The sequence below is a fragment of the Netta rufina genome (assembly GCF_964035555.1).
Source record: "Netta rufina genome assembly, chromosome: 22".
Taxonomy (NCBI): domain Eukaryota; kingdom Metazoa; phylum Chordata; class Aves; order Anseriformes; family Anatidae; genus Netta; species Netta rufina.
In genome coordinates this window covers 4878753-4897227 of record NC_140146.1, presented here as the reverse complement: position 1 = coordinate 4897227, position 18475 = coordinate 4878753, and the positions used below count along the sequence as shown (strand labels likewise).

At 41.9% G+C, this 18475-nt stretch overlaps 2 protein-coding genes across 2 annotated transcripts; both read left to right on the top strand.

Moving 5' to 3' along the window:
- The first annotated feature begins 727 nt into the window (after window positions 1-727).
- On the top strand, window positions 728-12537 carry PGD (phosphogluconate dehydrogenase). The gene is made up of 13 exons (XM_084300444.1): window positions 728-802; window positions 1020-1095; window positions 1449-1628; window positions 1770-1835; window positions 3031-3149; window positions 4561-4630; window positions 5003-5137; window positions 5836-6025; window positions 8530-8660; window positions 8919-9052; window positions 9384-9483; window positions 10878-11000; window positions 11960-12537. Exons 1-13 carry the CDS (start codon window positions 795-797, stop codon window positions 12077-12079), a joined length of 1452 nt encoding a protein of 483 aa, XP_084156570.1. The 5' UTR covers window positions 728-794; the 3' UTR covers window positions 12080-12537.
- Window positions 12538-13340: 803 nt separating this feature from the next.
- On the top strand, window positions 13341-16607 carry CENPS (centromere protein S). Its single transcript, XM_084300025.1, has 5 exons — window positions 13341-13386; window positions 13678-13801; window positions 14148-14181; window positions 14805-14871; window positions 16008-16607. The coding sequence occupies exons 1-5, from the start codon at window positions 13345-13347 to the stop codon at window positions 16161-16163; spliced, it is 423 nt and encodes a 140-aa protein (XP_084156151.1). The 5' UTR covers window positions 13341-13344; the 3' UTR covers window positions 16164-16607.
- Window positions 16608-18475: the final 1868 nt, after the last annotated feature.

The following is an 18475-nucleotide window of genomic DNA, read 5'->3' as shown; positions in this document are numbered from 1 at the left end:
GGTGGGAGACTGTCCCTATCCTTAGATGTCCTCTTCCCTTTGGTATGTTCCATAGCATTTCTAAGTAGCTTTTAGATGCTTTCAAAAATGTTTTTTGATTAACAGATAAAATAAGGTGGTACTCATGGTAGTAGTGCTGCCAATGCTGAAGTTTATCTGGGGGTGACTGCTAAGAATGACAGGAAATTTGTGAAATCAAGCTGCCCTTGTGAGGTCCCAGCTCTGGGGACGGTCACAATACGTGAGGTCGCATACGGACAGTCACGTTCTTCCACTCAGTGCCCCCTCCTCAGGGTTGCTGTCCTGGGCAGTCCTTTCTGGGAGCTCACCCCTGTGTTTAAAACACGGCTGTGCTGTGGTGCTGCTTCTCCTGCTGTGGCACCCCCTGGGCTGGGACCCCTCCTGGCCAGTGTTTGAGGTGCTGGCTGCAGCTGGGGCCCATTTCCCAACAGTGGTTACCTAATTACTGCTTGGTTAGCTAATTACTGCTCCTTAATGAGAAAAAGATCACAGCCCCCAGCCTCCCCCACGCCTTAGGTCCTCACTCCCCCTCATTTTCGCAGCCCCCTCCCCCAGCCCTGCTGCCCCTTTAACGGGGGCCTGGCCCTTTAAGGGGCGGAGCTTCCCCTCCCTCCCGAGCCCTCAGCCCATGGGCAGTGGGGCGGGGCCAGGCGGCGGGACCCAATGGGCGCGCTCTGCCCTCGCCCCACCCCCTCGGTGCCGCTGAGGGAGCGGGGCGGGAGGGGGGAGCCGCGCACCGAGCCCCGAGCGCTGCCGCTGCCGCCACCGCCGCCATGGCCGAGTGAGGGCGGGGGGGGGGCACTGGGGACCGGGGGGGTCCTGAGGGGGTCGTGAGGCGCTGAGGGGGCTGGGGGGGTCCTGAGGGGCTGAGGGGGTCGTGAGGGGGTTGTGGGTGCAGAGGGAGCCGGGCTGAGCGCTGGCAGGGTCAGGGTGCGGGTGCTGCCTGTGGGCGCTGCCGGCGGCGGCTCCCTGACGCGTTCTCCTTTTCCTCTCCACAGAGCCGACATCGCCCTGATCGGCCTGGCCGTGATGGGCCAGAACCTGATCCTCAACATGAACGACCACGGCTTCGTGGTGAGCCGAAGGCAGCCCGGCCGCGCAGCCCCTATGTCCCCCTGTGGTAGCCCGCTGGGTGCTGGGTTTTCCTTTTCGTTGTCGCCCCGGCTGTGCTTTGACCCGTTTCCAGCAAAAATCAGCCCGTGGTGATTTTTTGCTGAGGCGTGCTCCAAGCTTGTCCCTTAGTAATGGGTTCCTGAGGTGCTTGCAGGGACTTGCTGCGTGTTAGAGGCTCGGTGCCTTCAGGTGGAAACAGAACACACACCACCAGGCCTCACTTATACAATTTGTAGCCTGAGCTAATGTAACTGTTCAGCTGGCAGCTTTTGTTAATGCACTTTTATTAAGGTGTTATTAACGTGTTCCTCCAGGTCTGCGCTTTTAACAGGACGGTTTCCAAAGTGGATGACTTTCTGGCGAACGAGGCCAAAGGAACCAAAGTGATCGGCGCTCACAGCCTGGAGGAGATGGTCTCGAAGCTGAAGAAGCCCCGGCGCATCATCTTGCTGGTGAAGGCTGGAAGCGCGGTGGATGATTTCATCAATAAACTGGTGAGACAAACGTTCTTCTAACTGCGACTTCCCTCTGGCTCTTTGAAAAGCTTCCTCTGGAAGATTTAGATTATTTGTCAGTAATAAATTTTTGAGCCTAGGCAAAAAAAAAAAAAAATAATGCTGATTTATTTTTGGCAGGTGCCGTTGCTGGAGACTGGAGACATCATAATTGATGGCGGGAATTCTGAGTACAGAGATACCACGGTAAGCCTGCTTTCTGCCCCAAGTGGGTGAATAAAATACACTTCCCGTGATTCTTTCTCCTCTGATCATGAGAAAGGTTGGTCATCTCCCCTTGGGAAAGGCCAAGCTGAGTTCTCTGCAAAACTAGATCATGCAGTGTATTAAAAATCAGTTGTTGTGGTAGATAAGGACTGTTCTGCAAGTATATTTCTTATTTTAAGTCTCCCAAATTATCAAAGGATATTTTTTACTGACATCTAAAGAGAGACGGCTCTTAGAAAATGTCCTGTTACAGTCTTCAGGAATAATTGAAAATCTAAGGATATTTATTGAATTGGTCTTGCGTGCTAGGAGCTGACAAGGTCCTGAAATACAGGTTCTGAAGTAGTACGGACAGTATTGCATTTGCTATTGTTATTTGTATTGTTATTGCTCTCTTCTGCATGACTGTGGGAAGATCCAGTAAGACAGAACTGCTGGTTTGGCTGTCTTGGTAATGAAAGCAGCAATGATCTGGTTGTTGAATGCTCTTTTTTTTTTTTTTTTTTTTTTTTTTAAAGGCCTACATGTACATATGAGCAGGCCGTAACTGTTGAAGTTACGTTAGCCTATCTGGGATGATTACATGAAAGTGTTGCACACAAATTGGTGCTTCTGAATCTTAGAGGGGATACTGGTATTAGCCCTTCTGCTTTCACGTTCCTGTTTTTCAATAAGTGACTTGGCCAAGCCAGAGTTAAAAACAGGTATTAAATGAGGTTTAATACTTGGCGAGCTTGCAGCTCCGCTTACAGATCTCAGCCTGTGTTTCTCTCCCACTCAAGAGGAATTAGCTTCCTATGTAGTTGTCCAGAATTGCACCTTTGCTGCATAATGAACTCAGCAACTTGGGCCTAATCTGCCTCCTCCACATCTTTGCACACAGCATGCATCACCTGGCACTATTGTGAGCCTTTTCCAGCCTCAGTACGGTGCGCTTTTCTCTGGTGGTTACAAGGAATTTGTTCCTTTGGCACGTCTCTTTTGCAAGGATCCATGTCAAAGCAACAGGAAGTTTCCTAACATTCACTTTGTCGTACAAGCTTTCTCTGAAGTTGTCTGCTGGCATGTTCAAAGCAGAGTTGAAAACCTAATTTAGGTCTGATTTGCTAACCTTTGTTTCTAACGCTCTGGCATTATAAGAAATTAATTAGTGTTGCTCCTCTTTTTGTTCCAGAGACGTTGTAAGGAGCTGATGAAAAAGGGCATCTTATTTGTTGGAAGCGGTGTGAGTGGTGGAGAGGAGGGTGCCCGATATGGCCCTTCACTCATGCCAGGAGGAGCCAAAGAAGCCTGGTAAGCATTTGCTTGTATATTCTTCATACTGCTCTGCAATAATTGTCTTTTGTTCATGCTACAAGCTGAGGGAGGAAAGGAGGAGGGACATGGGTGTGGAGAGAACAAGATATGTTGCCATCTTACTTCCTCAAGGCTCAAGATTTCTCAACATATCTGGGGTCATCCGCCAGTGCGGATTTTCATAGCAGGAAAAACTAGGTCAGGTTTGTCTTTCAGGGAATCACAGGCAAAAGTAATACCTATAGAAATCTAGAGGCAGAAATGTGTGGAAGAGGAGAAAGTACTCTTTTTTATTAGTTTAAGCAAAATCCCTGTTTCTTTATTATGATTTTTCCTTTTGGGCCCTGTGCACTAGGAAAGCTGTTAGCCATAAAATGGGCAGCATTATACGTCACTGTATTGACATGAATTATTAAGGGAGGCTTCACTACATGTTTATTGTCTTTTTTTTTTTTTTTTTTTTTTTTTTTTAATTTCTGCCTTGCTACCCTAGTATTTTGTACCCAAGTTAACGTAAGAGTGATGTTCGTATTTGACTTTATCCCTGATTGCCCATTCTCTCTGTAAAGGTAGAAATAAAAGGTATTTTCCAGACTTTACCAGTGCTTTAGAATCTCAAGTCCCTGCCCTTTTGCTTTAGCATTTCACACCAGTAACAGCCTGTTCAAATTTGACGGCACAAAGCCAGTGACAATGTAACAGTTATCTCTGCTGCCTGGTCTTCTTTTTGCTATAAAAAGCTCTACGAAGACAGCTTCTATTTGCCACCATTTCCTGAACTTTGCCCCCTGTATTTCATTGCACCTGCAACCCATGTGCCACCCATGCTCCTTTCCCAGTGGTCACTTTTTAGCTTGCTTCAGACTTGGTGTTCTGTAATGCTCTCTTGCTGGCTTGGAAATTTACCATGTGATGAGGAGCCTGATAGTCACAGAAGCTCCTAGTTACTGACATAATGCAAGTTACTGTATCCTGACTCGCATTCATGGAGTTTATTCCCTCCTTCCTCTCCTCCTCCAGATCACCCTGGATTTTTCTTGTAGCTATTGAGCAGAATTTGGCTTTGCTTCAGCTCTGCCACTGATCCTCTCCGAGTATGAGCCTGTATCATAACCTGCCTTGGTTTCCCCATCTGTAAAATGGAGAAAGTGATATTTGGACTCTTTTAGGTACACTAAGCTTGTCTGCACAGTGCTTTAAGTGTATGACATGGGCTGTCCCCGTTTCTTGCAGTGTCTAGTTCTGGGAAAAGCATACTTTTTTTTGACATTGCTGTGTGTTGCGTATGTCAGCCTGCCAGCATGCCCTCACCCCATCCTTACAGAAGGATGCATCATACTGATGGATTTTCTCTTGTGGTGTTTGTGTCCTCTGCTTACCTGTTGAGCCATATTATTTCTCCCCACAGGCCCCATATCAAGACCATATTCCAAAGCATTGCTGCTAAAGTGGGATCTGGGGAACCTTGTTGTGACTGGGTAAATATTTATTTGATACTGACCTTACCTTGTGTAGGCAGCTTGGTTGCTGAAACTAATGCATAAAATGCTAATAAAGTAGCCACTTTGGTATGTTGATTTTTCTGGCTGACTGCATTTAATTCAGATTTACTCTGAACCGAACTCTGATAACTTACCCAATACAGTGGAAGAAAAAAGTTTTATGGCTGGGTCATGAGGCAGGGAAGCAAAGTGAATCAGTGATTAGACTCAAAGCGTTTTCAGTCAGTACCTGGCTGATAAAGCTTTCTTAGGCAGAAGAAATCCATAGGTAGGTAATAAACTGTGGACATGGTGACGGCAGTGTTGCTGATGACATTTTTAATTTCTTTTTTTAATGTTTCCTGACAGGTAGGAGATGAGGGTGCTGGACACTTTGTGAAGATGGTGCACAATGGGATTGAGTATGGAGACATGCAGCTGATCTGTGAGGCCTACCACCTGATGAAAGATGTGGTGGGCATGGAGCATGATGAGATGTCGAAGGTAATTTGTAGTTTTGAGTGTCTTCCCTTGAGGCTTGGTGTCCCCTGTTGATTAGGGCAACTCAAAGCTGCTGTAAGTAAGTGAAATTAATATTTCTGACATGCTTTGTGCCAAGGACAGGTGAGCTTCAAATAAGGTAACGAGCAGCAAGCACTTACACCTCAATGTTTATAGAAATTATCTGAACTCTCCCAATCTACAGCAGACTTCTCCCCAGAAAGCAACTTCAAGCCAGAAAGAAAGCTAGTAAAAGATTGAGCCTTATAATCAACCAGGGAAGTCTTGCCTGAAGCAAGTTGATAAGAGTGTTGTATCTTGAAAGGCCAGTTCTGCTTCCAGCCCTCAGTGCCTGTGGTGATAGCTAACAGTACCAGCTCTGCTTCTGCCTTTCCATTTGGAAATGGATGCCCTGCAGCTGTGTTTCTGGGGTGTCCTTCCAGCGCAGGGCTTCTGAGCAGTGCTGAATCAGTGGTGCAGAAATCATTGGTAGCTGTGGCGAGGTACCAAAAACCAGTAACTGAGATATGAACCATTTCTGTAAGCATATATATGTATCTATATGCATATATGTATCAGTAAATCAGTGTGTGTATATGTATCAGTAAATCAGTGTGTGTGTGTGTGTATATATATATTAGATACATAGTAAATTGGTGCCTATGTATGTATGTCTACATATACTTTATCTTCTCTTCCAGGTATTTCAGGAATGGAATAAGACTGAGCTGGACTCTTTCCTGATTGAAATCACTGCCAATATTCTCAAATTCAAAGACAGCGATGGCAAATACCTCCTCCCAAAGATCAAGGACAGTGCAGGACAAAAGGGCACAGGGAAGTGGACAGCAATTTCCGCCCTGGAGTACGGAGTCCCTGTCACACTCATAGGTAAGCAGCTCTTTGATCCAGCCTTGTCTTTCCTACCTGCACTCAGCACGTCACACTGAGGAGCATGGTAACTCACAGTGATCTCAGGAAAGATTCCCATGCTAGGGCTTGGCCCACAAAAGAGGCTGTTCCAGATGTAGCTGTTGCAGTCTTTCTGTTCTTGACTGCTGTTAACTGTTCTTTTTCACTGAGCCTGTTTTTACCTGGTTTCTCAAATGTTTGTAGTGCTGTTACTGCACCTTTGTATGTGGTATCTTCACATTGCTGGTGATTACTTAGTGACAGGTGAATGTAGCTCAATGTCACGCTGAGGCAACATTCCTCTCAGTCATCCTCTGCTGTATCTCCAGCTCACAATCCCATCATAGCCTTGAAAGTGTTTTTTTTTTGTTTTGTTTTGTTTTTGTTTTTTTTCTGTTTTTTTTAAAGGCAGGAAGGGAAACCCCAAACCTTGTTGCTTGCACACTGCTTGATAAGTACTTCTTTTTCAGATATCTATTGAAGCATTTCCTTCTCCTTTTTCTGTGTTTCACTATAACTAGACAAAAACACAACAACACAGCGGCTGGACCATTTATGGGTTGAGGAGCACAGACATTTTTACAAACAGTGGCAAACTGCTACCCTGTGGTGGTGACTGCTGTTTTTCCATCATGGCAGTTGGTTGTGGTGTTTCTTTATATGCTGAGGAATGGTGCTGGGTTTTGTTTTGTGGCTAATACAGCCACTCACTGAAAGCCAAACTAAAATGATAGGAATGTATTTTGTAATTACTTTAGATTGTATCCCTAAAGTGTGTGAGAATTTACCTGTCCACATCCATACCTAGTAGTTACCTGCCCTTTTATCCAGCCTTGTCTCAGAGTTGTGACACCTGAGTTGTAATAGATCTGCAACATGTTTAGAGTGCTCTTACCACAGGTCTAATGTGGACTTTCCCTTTAAGTAAGTAAGATAATGACTCAAAAGATTCTTTGCTCTCAGACTGGCTTTGTTGTTCATGCTTTCTCTACCTCCTTTTCCCTTCCCATGTCCTGCTGTATTATAAGACAAGGTAAACTGTATTCAGTGTGCTGAAGAGAGTAACTGCAATGATAGCTATGACAGAAATGTGACTGCATTGCAGCAACATATTTTTACAAAACAAGCTTTGTAAATGGTTTTAGCATTCTACTGCAGCTATAGTCTTTCAGTTGTAGGCTTGAAAAACAAAGATTTTCACTTGTGCTATTAGTATTCCCTAGTTTAGGGTTCCCGGAAAGATTAGGGTGGAGGAGCTGCTCCTTGATGAGTCCTCTGCAGTGCCAGGGTAGCACTGTTAGGTAATGAGCAGTAGATAAGGAAGTATGTGTAATAGCCCTTGTGCAAACATGGCCATTCTTAGGGCAGTTGCTGTGCATGTGGTTTTATTGCATAAACATGACTCGCAGACTTCTCCTTGTAAAAGCAGCGTCATGCTGCCTCTGCTTTTTCCTGATTTTCCCCCCTCCTTCTTCTCCCCAGCTGCAGAAGGAAGTTTTTGCTGAAATGGAGAGGAGCCAGCTCTGATTTTGATATGCTCAGTTAATGCTGGGAGGGTCCAGAATTCTGTGAAAATGTGACTCATGACACATTCACCTTTTTTTTGTGTGTGTGTAATTTACAGCTCACTTAAAAGGAAGAAGGAAGGTTCAGTATGAAAGCTATAAAAGCCTTAATTACTTTCCTTCTATCAGACACTGGAAAAGATGATTTTTTTTTTTTCATTTGCCAACACTGTTTTCAATTGCAAATAAATACAACTTAAAGCAGCATGATTAGGAATCAGATCAAGAGATTGGCATTTAGGCTTATTCTTTAGCAGCTGAAGATACGGCTTGGATAACTCCTTAGCCCTGGTGAATGATGTTTAATAATCTGCTTAATGATGTTATAAAACTGTCTTGTGGGTTTCTAGAACCTAGTGTTGTGGGCCTACCAAATTTGTTAAGTTTATTTCCTCACATAAGTTAACATCTTTGTTCAAACCTGCTGGTTTACTCTCGATTCTAGTTATGGTTATTTTGTGTGTGTGTATTTCAAAGCACATTTAGTGTTTTGATGTGAGCTGGCATTTATGCAACAGCTTTTTATCTTCAAGGTATGTTACAAGAATTAGTGAAGTCAACAAGCCTTGCACTGCTGTGCAAGACTATCTGCTTTCTGTGGTTAGGGAGAAGTATTAAAGCAGCTAAAACCTAAGAGCTGGTGATGGTTCCTGAGGTTAAATTTTCATGTGGATAACTTTTTTTTTTTTTCCTTTATCATTTCAAAGCTGTATCAGACAGTATTTAACCAGGGGCTGTGGTGCTGGCAGTTTGGTCCCTCAGTAATGCAGCTGAAATAATTAATTTGTACACTTCTCATTTGTCTGAGCAGTTGCTCATTATACAGAGGCACTTTGACTGTGCATTAGCTATCTCAAGTAGACCTTACCAGTGATGCTGAACTTGCTAATTGTCTGCCCTTTCCTTCCCTGTGTAAAGGTGAAGCTGTGTTTGCACGGTGCCTGTCTTCCCTCAAGGAAGAGAGAGTACAGGCCAGTAAGCTGCTGAAAGGGCCTAAAGTGACTCAGTTTAGTGGGGACAAGAAAGCCTTTCTGGAGGACATACGCAAGGTGAGTCGTTGTGCTTTGCAGAGTACTCTGTTAAAGCAGCAGATCAAAGCAAGTTTTGGATGCAGTAAACCTTGGTGAAAAGCTCTTGTGTTTGCCTTTCATGACAAGTGTTGCCTGCTTTCGGCCATCCCATTTTGGGTTGCATAGTGGTGTCCGCAGAGCGAAAGGTGGACTACATAGAGCATGTCAGTCATAAAGTTTCTTGTTCAGCTCTGTCGGAGTTCTCTTTGAATATGTGTATTTGTTGGTTTTTTTTAGGCCCTGTATGCATCCAAGATTATCTCGTATGCCCAAGGCTTCATGCTGCTGAGACAAGCAGCCAAAGAATTTGGTTGGACACTGAATTATGGTGGCATTGCACTGATGTGGAGGGGAGGCTGCATCATCAGAAGGTAATTGAGATAAATTGTAATTTAGTTATTGTGGGGAGAAGAGAAGTCAATTTTCTTTATGCAGTGCTAAACTGAGAAGCCTGGAGATCTTCTTGGGAAATCCACGGAGTTAATCAGCTGATAAGACACCAGGTTTCTCTAGTCAGCATTAGAGATTACCAGATGACACCAATTTTCTGGTGGCTTAGCCGCTGTTGATCTTTGTTTTCTTTTAATCTTTCCTGATGTTTGGAATCACTCTAGCTGAGTCAAATCTTGGCACTGTAATTTTTGGATTCTGGGCCACTGTAGAATATGAAATTTGATTCCTGCTTTACATGTTTCTGCCTAGTGTGTTCCTGGGAAAAATCAAAGATGCTTTTGATCGGAACCCTGAGCTCCAGAATTTGCTGTTGGATGATTTCTTTAAGACAGCTGTTGAAAAATGTCAGGTGAGTTTCCAAGGAAGAAAAGGCATAAAAATAGCAGTATAACTTCTTCAGCTTGTTTCCTTCACAAGTATAGCTATTTACAACTGCTTTTGTGCATCTGTACACATGTGAGCAGGAATTAATCACTATGGTTTCAAGGTATTCTTTTTTAATAGACTGTACCACTCTTACAATATCAGGATGGGAAATAAACTGAACAATTGGAGCTGGTTGAAATTGCACAAGCGAGTTAGTATGATGAGGTGGGCTATACTGAGATCCAAATTAGAATTTTGCCAGACACCAGGGTTAGTGACCTGTCCTTCAAAAATACCTACAAATGCCTCTTACCTCTGATTCACCAAAAAGTTGGAAAATGTTGGTTCTAAACAAAGAAAAGCTTTTGCATCACTTTATTAATCATCATTCAAATATATCATGCTGCAAACCTAGGTCTTATATAATGTTGCAATGTATATTTATGCTGTGAACATCAAGATAATACAGAACCAAATGAACATACAGTCCTTGTGTCATGGTTCTTCTCTTTAACACTAGCCAAGCTATCATTAGAAACTAAAGGTTTCTATTTTACCATTACAGAAGAGCCTTAAGCCAGAATGTAACAATTCACTAGAACCACAGTGTCAGGAAAAAAATGTCTAGCCTGTATGAAGATTCTCTTCTCTGCCGCGTACATGTATCTTATTCCTACTATGTGCTTGGATTTCAGTGGTACAAAGTATAAAGCTCTGATCTGTTACTATTGCTTGCAGAGCACGAAAATAACAGTGTTCCAGACACCCTATTCATTAGATTTAGGTCTGTCTAAACAGTGGTGTGATTCGAACAGGAGATGACAGGCAGAACTAAAACCAGATTATCTGGCAAACAAAGCAGTCATATGTTATCATTAATAATCCTTTTTATTGAATCTGAATATTCCATGCAGGTTACTAAATCAGATATACAGATGAAATAATGATTATCCACGTGTCCGTATGAAGCAATGTGCCGACCTCTTTATGCCCTTGTGCAAGTTGTTGTACTGTGTGTGCTCGATTAGATGTCCTGAAAATGTCCCAATGTTTGTTCAGTATTTTTGCAACTGTGTTCATGCTTTTGGGATGCACAGATGATATTTTTGTGAAAGAACAGCATCATTGCTTGAGTCAAAAGTGTATACCTGCACTTTTATTTTCCTGTTTGCTAAGTCTGTCTTACTTGCTACTATTTCAGATCAACCTTCTTTATGTAAAATCTGTAATCTACCAGTGCATTTGCTCAGATGTAGATTTTATATAATGTGAAATGGCATATACTATTATACTAGAATAGTTTGTGTGCCTGCATATGCATTTGAGCAAGCACGGATAAGGTTTTTTTTTTTGTTAATATTCTCTCCCCTCCTTCAGGACTCCTGGCGACGTGTAATTAGTACTGGAGTCCAGATTGGTATTCCTATGCCCTGCTTCACTACAGCACTTTCTTTTTATGATGGATACAGACATGAAATGCTACCAGCTAACCTGGTTCAGGTAGGTGCCTGAAATAGCATGGTATATCATCTATTTACTGAAATATCATCATGTTGCTGTATAAGTACTGCTCTAAGGACCATGATGGCAATATCTCATACTCCACTATTATAAAAATATAGGCATAGATTGCCTTTGAAACCTTAAATTCAAGACAGAAAAACACTATGAAATGTCTGGTCATAGAACATCAGAGGTAGGGGTATGAGAGTGCCTAGCATATGTTAGTATTCTATCTGTGAACTAGAGGTGATAATACAGTTGTTTAAAAAAATGGATCCTTTACCCAGTGTGTCATAAACCAGTTCTCATACAGCCAGGAAAGAGAGTTGTGTAAGTATGTGATATCTTTCTTCTTGGTTCCTGTTCAGGCCTTTCCTTTTTTTGGGGGTCCTTGGTGGTCTTCCTTGATGAAGTACCCTAACCCCTTTTATCCATATATGTGGTTGCATGTCACATAAGGACAGCGTAAGGCTACTTTCTCTTGCCAACTTTCCTGTGTTTCTTCCAGAAGTAGCATTTGTTCTTGATCAAAGATTAAAAGTTAAATGTAATTTTTGTCAAGTACTGCATAAATGATAACTGATTAAAGGGGCGCTCAATTAAACACAGACAATACCTCTTTTCCAAAGGAGAGTTTGTTCCATTACAATGCCTTTGGATCAAAATGCTATATAAAAAAAGTATTTATCTTTGGACTTTTGGATGTATGTGCTTGTCTTTTAGATTAGTATGCAGAATAAAATAATGCACTTGTTCTATGGAACTCTTAATTGCTAGTATTAATAAATGTTTCATTGTAGTTTTTCTTAATAATGAGAAAGTATGAATGTTACAGTATCAGAGTTGGATCTTATTTCTTCAATTCATATACTTAAGTCTCAGTAAGTGCAATTTCTAGTAGTTGTATGACTGTGATATTCACGTGTCTTTTTACTTTGTGTTTGTTCTTTTTCTAGGCTCAGCGTGATTACTTTGGTGCACATACATATGAATTATTATCGAAGCCAGGTGTATTTATCCATACTAACTGGACAGGCCATGGAGGAAATGTGTCTTCTTCTGCCTACAATGTCTAATGGAAACATTTCCTGTTGAAGACAAGATACTGTAGATCTCAGATGTACCTCCTTGAACACCCCTTTTTACTGTACTGTGCTAGAACTTGTGTTTGCACACTTTTGTAATAACTTGTGGATATATTTCATATATCATATAAGAGAGCTAAATAAACCTGCTTATAAATGTATCAAGATATTTTCTTTACTCTGCTGCTGGCCAAAACTGGCTAAAATGTCTTTGTGCTATGTTTCATAGAATACATTTTAATGTGCTAATATTTTTATTGTATTATAGTGCATAAACACATAGGAATTGAGACAGAAAAGCCTGCATTTCAATAATTGCTGAAGTGGAGAGTGGCAGACAGCACAGTAACACTGCACAAGATTCCAGGGAGGTAAAGGGCTTTTTTCTCTGATTGTTTGTTTAGAACAGGCAGTAGCTTGGTTCTTAAAGATTGATTCCTGGGTGTTACCTGCACATAGTACTGCACACAGTAAGCTGTGTTTGCTTTCAGTGAAAGGGCGTAGGGTGGGATGGGTCATGGAGAAAATTCAATACAAATCAAGGGTGTCAAGACTGGTATTCCTGTCACCAAGCAAATCTCTGTTCAGCTGCAGTTCGTGGTTTATGCTATCTTTATGTTCCTAGCTTAAAAATGATGGCTTAACTGCCATCTTACCAAACCTTCCTGCTTTTTTTACTTCCTCCTCCTTGGTCCAATTAAAAATACCTGTGGAAGCATGCAAAATTGTCTCTGTTTACTTGATGGCTTTGAAGGAAGAGGATATCATCTTTAGATTACTGGAACTTCACCTGGGTACTTGTACCTTTATTTCACAGAACCTATCAGGTGTTAAAGTGTGTGTTGCGAGCTGTTCACTGTATTATTTTTTTGCTCGCCGTTTACTGAGACAGCTATTTAACAGTTATCAGTGGAATATCAGTATGATTAACAAAAGATAGGCTTCAATTTAAAGCAACTCTTTGCAGATTGTGTTGTTAAGTGAAAGGATACCATGGAACACCTGGGTGACACTGCAGGCAGTAGCCATAATTGAAGCATCGTGAATATTTTAGTAGTTTGCCCTAACGTGTGGTGCAGAAACCTTGTATTATAATTTTCTGTAGTGAAATGTAGCCACAGCTGTGCCGGGGCGTTACAGCAGAGGGACAAGAGGCGGCTGGGGCTGGGGCTCCCCTCAGCGGCCGGGAGGGGCCCGACATGGCGGCGGCGCGGCCCCGCCTCCGCGCTGGGCGGGAAACCGCGCCCGGGCCGGCCATGGAGGCGGCGGGCGACGAGCAGCGGGTGCTGCTCGAACAGGTACGGTGAGGCCGGGGCTGCCTCAGCCGCCTCCTCCTCTTTCTCCTCCTTCACCGCCGTTTTCCCCCGATGCCCGCTCTTCTCGAAACGGAACCGGCCGCAGCACCACCGGAGAGGGCCCCCCGGGACAAGATGGAGCCGGGGCGGGAGCGTGTGGGGGCACTGAGGGGTTGAGGGGAGGGCTGGGGGCTGCGTGACCGCACGGCCGCTTCTTTACCACACAATTCGTGATTTCCGCGAGAGATCGGCTGTGGGTCTGTGGGGAACTGACCTGTCGGTCTGACCTTCCAGAGGCTGCGGGCTGCGGTGCACTACACGGCCGGCTGCCTGTGCCAGGACGTCGCTGAGGACAAGGGCATGCGGTTCAGCAAGCAGGCCATCGCCGCCATCGCCGAGATCACCTTCAGGCAGTGTGGTACCTCCCTTGTGTCCTAATTACCTGCCCAACGGCACGGGCTGGAGAGCGGGTGCTTTACAAAAAAACAGCCGTTAAACCCGCTGTCAGGGATGTATCGCTTCTTGCATCACGATTTTAGAAGTGCGAGAAGTTGTAATTTTGTTTTTCAGACCTGCAAAAGAGCATTTAAATGTATACGAAGTAATTTTATGGGCCACCTGCAACAGTGACACACAACGAATTATGATTACTTCTTAAAACTTACATTGACAATTTGCAGCTGCACCTTTGTTTTTCTGTATTACTTATCTCTTCCTAATCAGAGACAGTATTTTAAAATCCATGGTGTCTGTTTTTTCTCCAGAAAACTTTGCAAGAGACCTCGAAATGTTTGCCAGGTAGGTAGTAGGACACTTGATCACTGCAAAAGCAGCTCAGATAACTGCATAATCTTTAAAATGTGTCTTGTAACTCAAGTTTTAAAGGGTTCTGTTGACTGATTAAATAGCAGCTGTGAAGTTAGGAAATAAGTATGCTGCTACAGCTTCTTCCTCATCTTTGAAACCAATTTGTGTGGTACAGGTGATTGTTTAGACTAATGGCCACATAAAATTGTCAAATTCATTGATGTGTAGTGGTGCTGAATGGTTTGAGAGTGACAGATGCTTGCTACCATGCCTGTGATTCATCTAGTTGCTCCAAGGAGGTAAGGGAATGTTTTAAGGACTGTTTGGTGCTCTGAGTCAAAACCAACTCAGTAACTTACTGGGAAGTAGGAGCCAGCAACAGTGCCAGATATTCTCTGCTAAATTCTAGTCTTTCTACACATAAGTGTGAGTATTTAGATGTACGCATGCACACTTGAAAAAAGGCTTTTCTATGTTGTAGTTGGAAAAGATTGTCATTGTTGGTTGCTGGGTCCCTATTAAGCTGCACTGGTTAAGAGTGTATTACATGCTGTATGACCTTTTACAGCTGGTGTTGGCAAACACATCAAGGAGTGTTTTTTAATTATATGCAGGCATGCAAAACGAAGCACAGTCACTACAGAAGATGTGAAGCTTTTGGCTAGAAGGAGCAATTCTTTGGTGAGATTCACTGTATTTTCTGTCTCACAACACTCTTCTCAAACCAATTGATTAATTTCAAAAAGCATCTGAATGGAAGGTATAAATGATGAAGCAACTATTGCTTAAGCAATTTAAATGATCTGTGGATGATGGATGGGCATTATTCAATGATTTAATTTCTTTTCTTTCTTCACTGTGGGAACAGATCTGATTGTAGTTCAAGCAACAATGTTCAGGTTGCATCAGAGCTGCTGAGGTTTCAAGTACAAAAATACAACAAAGAAACACTATTTTTTTTTTGCTGATGTTGTATTACTTTGTTTTAGCCTAAGGTCAGGAACAGCTTGTGTCCATGTCGATATCCTGAGTCTCTTAACATTAATTCAGGGATTATTCACATTATTGTATTCTCTTATGTTCTGACCTATATAAACTTTGGTGGACTTAAATTGACTCATTTTAAGGCATACGTGTGAATGCTTACATGAAGAAGAGGGCAATACCTTCACAAGGAGGATGCTCTTGTCAGTATCTAATAATTGGTAACTGCCAAAATTGTGTTCAGTGTGCCGTAGAATCCAGAAGGAGGCTTACCTTTGCTTGTCAAGTTTTTTTCAAGGTTTTACAGTATAAACAGATGCTTCTTTTCAAAAACAGAATGTCTGTGCAAATGAATACACCTCATTTGAAGAATACTTTGAATGCTAATTTTAATTTTGTGTGTTTTTTCCCCTTCTCTCTGTGTGATTTGAAATATGCAACATGAATCTACTGTGAGAAGGCATAATAAATGCTGGAGCTGAATTTTTTGTTCTTAACTATTGCGAGTCATGTCTAGTGGGTGCAGAGGAATCTGACAATGTTTCAGTACTCTGATTATATCTCAGCAAACTCCAAGTAACTGTTAATGTTGCTGTCTTAGTTCTAGTGATGGATGCAAGATTTGTAAATCCTACTTTTGCTAGGGCACTGCAGTATCTGAGACTATCCATCTGAGACTGAGGGCTTTGTGCAAGAATTAAAGGGGATTGATACATGTCACTTTTTTGGGGTGATTTTCTTATTTTTTGTAATAAGAGTTTGCCCAGTTAATTTATCTTAAGATACATGAATGAAGTTCTTCATTAGATTACTGATTAGTTTATTGTTCTCAGCTAAAGTACATCACACAGAAGAGTGAAGAGCTCACATCAAATACCATGGAGCAAAAGGAGAAGAAGAAAAAGAAGTCCAGTGCAGCTAAGGGAGGGAGAACTTCTGAGGAACAAGAAGCACCAGTGTCTGAAAGTGAAGACTCCAGCATGGCATGATTTACCTTTCAAGTAACTTCTCTGGTCGTTTTCTCATACTATCCTAGAAGACCAAAGTTAGCATACCAGGGATGGCCCTTGCAGGTTAGCAACAGTAACAAGTCTTTACCTTCTTAGGTGAACATGATTAGTTGTATTTTTTGTTCCAAAACTGAAAAGGCTGTCAGAATTCAGCAATGTATACAGCCAAAATGCCTTAATTGCTTATTAAACATTATCTTACTGTTATTTAAAAGAAAATCCTTTACTGAAAGGGTTTAAAGGAAAGCATTCCCACTGAGCATAAGGCCTCAGTATGTGCAAATCCCTCCATGCAAAAACTTAGTTTTTCTACTAATTGATTTCTTCCTCATTTCCATTTCTTTTTTTTTTTTTAGGTATTATATTTTCTTTTTATTAGCCATATTGCTTGTTCTCTTGACAATTAAAGCATATTTTGTGTAATTTTTCTACTGTGATATTGTTGTTATGCAATAATCACTTTCAATTGGTTGCATGACACTTCTGAATTTTATGGAATATGCCCCCCCCAGTGGTGTTCAGAAATATATCACCATTGCCCTCTGCTGGCCTGGTACAGACTTACCAAATGTTAATTCTGTAGAAGCAGATCTTTAGAATCATAGAATCATTAAGGTTGGAAAAGACCTCAAAGATCATCTAGTCCAGCCTTAAGACACAAGGTACTAGATATAGTGAAATGAAGGGAGGAGAAAGCTGCTTAAAAAACTGTGGTATGAGAAAGTTTATAGAGCAGGAGGATGCTTGCCCAGGATAGTCTAAAATGTGCAGTAAGAGACAAAATGCTGGTTTTCCCTTGCTCTTGACCCATCAGACAAATACTTCCTTGAAGCCAGTTGTTCCGTCCTGAAGGAGGCAGTTTAGGGCAACTTCCCCAAAACACGTTTGAAATTATCAGGTTCTCATTTCAGTAATTCTCAGCCCTTAAATACTGCACCATGATTACAGGATAGCTCTAATTGCCCTGAAAAACTTCTAGGTATAGCTTTGCTTCTTGTTTAAAATCATTCTCTCTTGAAAGAACAGTACTATTTCTGGACTAGGGTCATTCATTTGTACCTGGCACATGGGAGAAAAGTAATATTCTAGGCTCCTTACATGCGCTGCCTTTTATTCTTGCTCTGTGTTTGAGCTATCAAACAGTGGCGGGTGGGGAGAAAAACCAGGCTTTTTGTAGGCTGTAACTATTTGGTATTGATCAAATAAAACCAAGCGTTGCAGTGCAGGAAAAAAAAAAAGCACGAATCTCTCCCTCTGGATCTATACGGGACATTTTTCACAATCACACTTCTAAACACCCTCCTATTTCCTAGTTCCAAACTGCTCCAGTTCCAGGGATGAGATGGGCTTTTAGAAAACTTACTCTACTTTAGAAAACTTTTCTACTGATTTATTTAGAAAACTTATTCTACTGACTAAAAGAGTAATAACCCAGGACAAAAACCCAGTTTTGTTTTTTGCTCTTACCCACTTCTTACTGAAGGAGAGACAGTTCTGTAGTCCTTGTCTGAAATCTGTCACTTCCTGTCCGAACACATACGCATATTTCACCGCAGAATGCAGAAGATGCTGGCTGAAAGCTAGAGATCGTTTACTGAAAAGCCTTGTTATTGTTTGCTGTGGAAACATTAGATCTGGCAGAGGTTATTTTGTTATCACTGACAGGAAATTCTAGCTCTGAGCTGACTTTTGGAATGTAATGATCTAAAGATCTATAATAAAGTCTACCCTAAAAAAAATCAATTTATAAGGATAATTGAACTGTTAGGTTTAAAAATCCCGTTAATGGAGATGTTTTAGGAGTTTTCAGCTTTGTTTGATTGATTGCACTATTGAAAGAGATCCAAGAAGCAGTACATAAACTTGACTATTGTAAAAGGATTTTTCATAGAAATTAGAGGATGAGGTATAGCACTGGAGTCTGTTAGCCTATTAGCTAATCGCTTCTCATTTGTCACAGAGACATTTGAAGGATGTTTACTATAATAGAGTTTTAAAGAGAGCTAAGTACTGTGTATGTGCTCTTCGCAGATAATACTCGAGATTACTTCAGCTCAGCTTTAGGATAGAGTTTAACTGCAGCTCCCATCAGCTTATGAAAATCTGTTTTTGTTGTTAGTAGAACAGAACAATTAAGAGTAACAATTAAAATTATACTGTGCTACATCTAGTTGATAATTTGAATTCTGTAGCATAAGAACTGCAGCATTTAGTAATTTACAGGCATCTGAAGAGCTCTAAACTTGATAACAGAAAAAAAGCAGAAATGAAAACCCTCTTTTTTCTTAAGG

What these genes read in the sequence shown, in the direction of transcription:
- PGD (XM_084300444.1), top strand. An exon ending in ATGATTTCATCAATAAACTG is followed by an intron (nt 1,629 to 1,769) that starts GTGAGACAAACG and finishes TATTTTTGGCAG; the next exon opens with GTGCCGTTGCTGGAGACTGG. An exon ending in GGGAACCTTGTTGTGACTGG is followed by an intron (nt 4,631 to 5,002) that starts GTAAATATTTAT and finishes GTTTCCTGACAG; the next exon opens with GTAGGAGATGAGGGTGCTGG.
- CENPS (XM_084300025.1), top strand. Translation starts at nt 13,345, where the DNA reads ATGGAGGCGGCGGGCGACGAGCAGCGGGTGCTGCTCGAACAG. An exon ending in GATCACCTTCAGGCAGTGTG is followed by an intron (nt 13,802 to 14,147) that starts GTACCTCCCTTG and finishes TTTTTTCTCCAG; the next exon opens with AAAACTTTGCAAGAGACCTC. An exon ending in GACCTCGAAATGTTTGCCAG is followed by an intron (nt 14,182 to 14,804) that starts GTAGGTAGTAGG and finishes AATTATATGCAG; the next exon opens with GCATGCAAAACGAAGCACAG.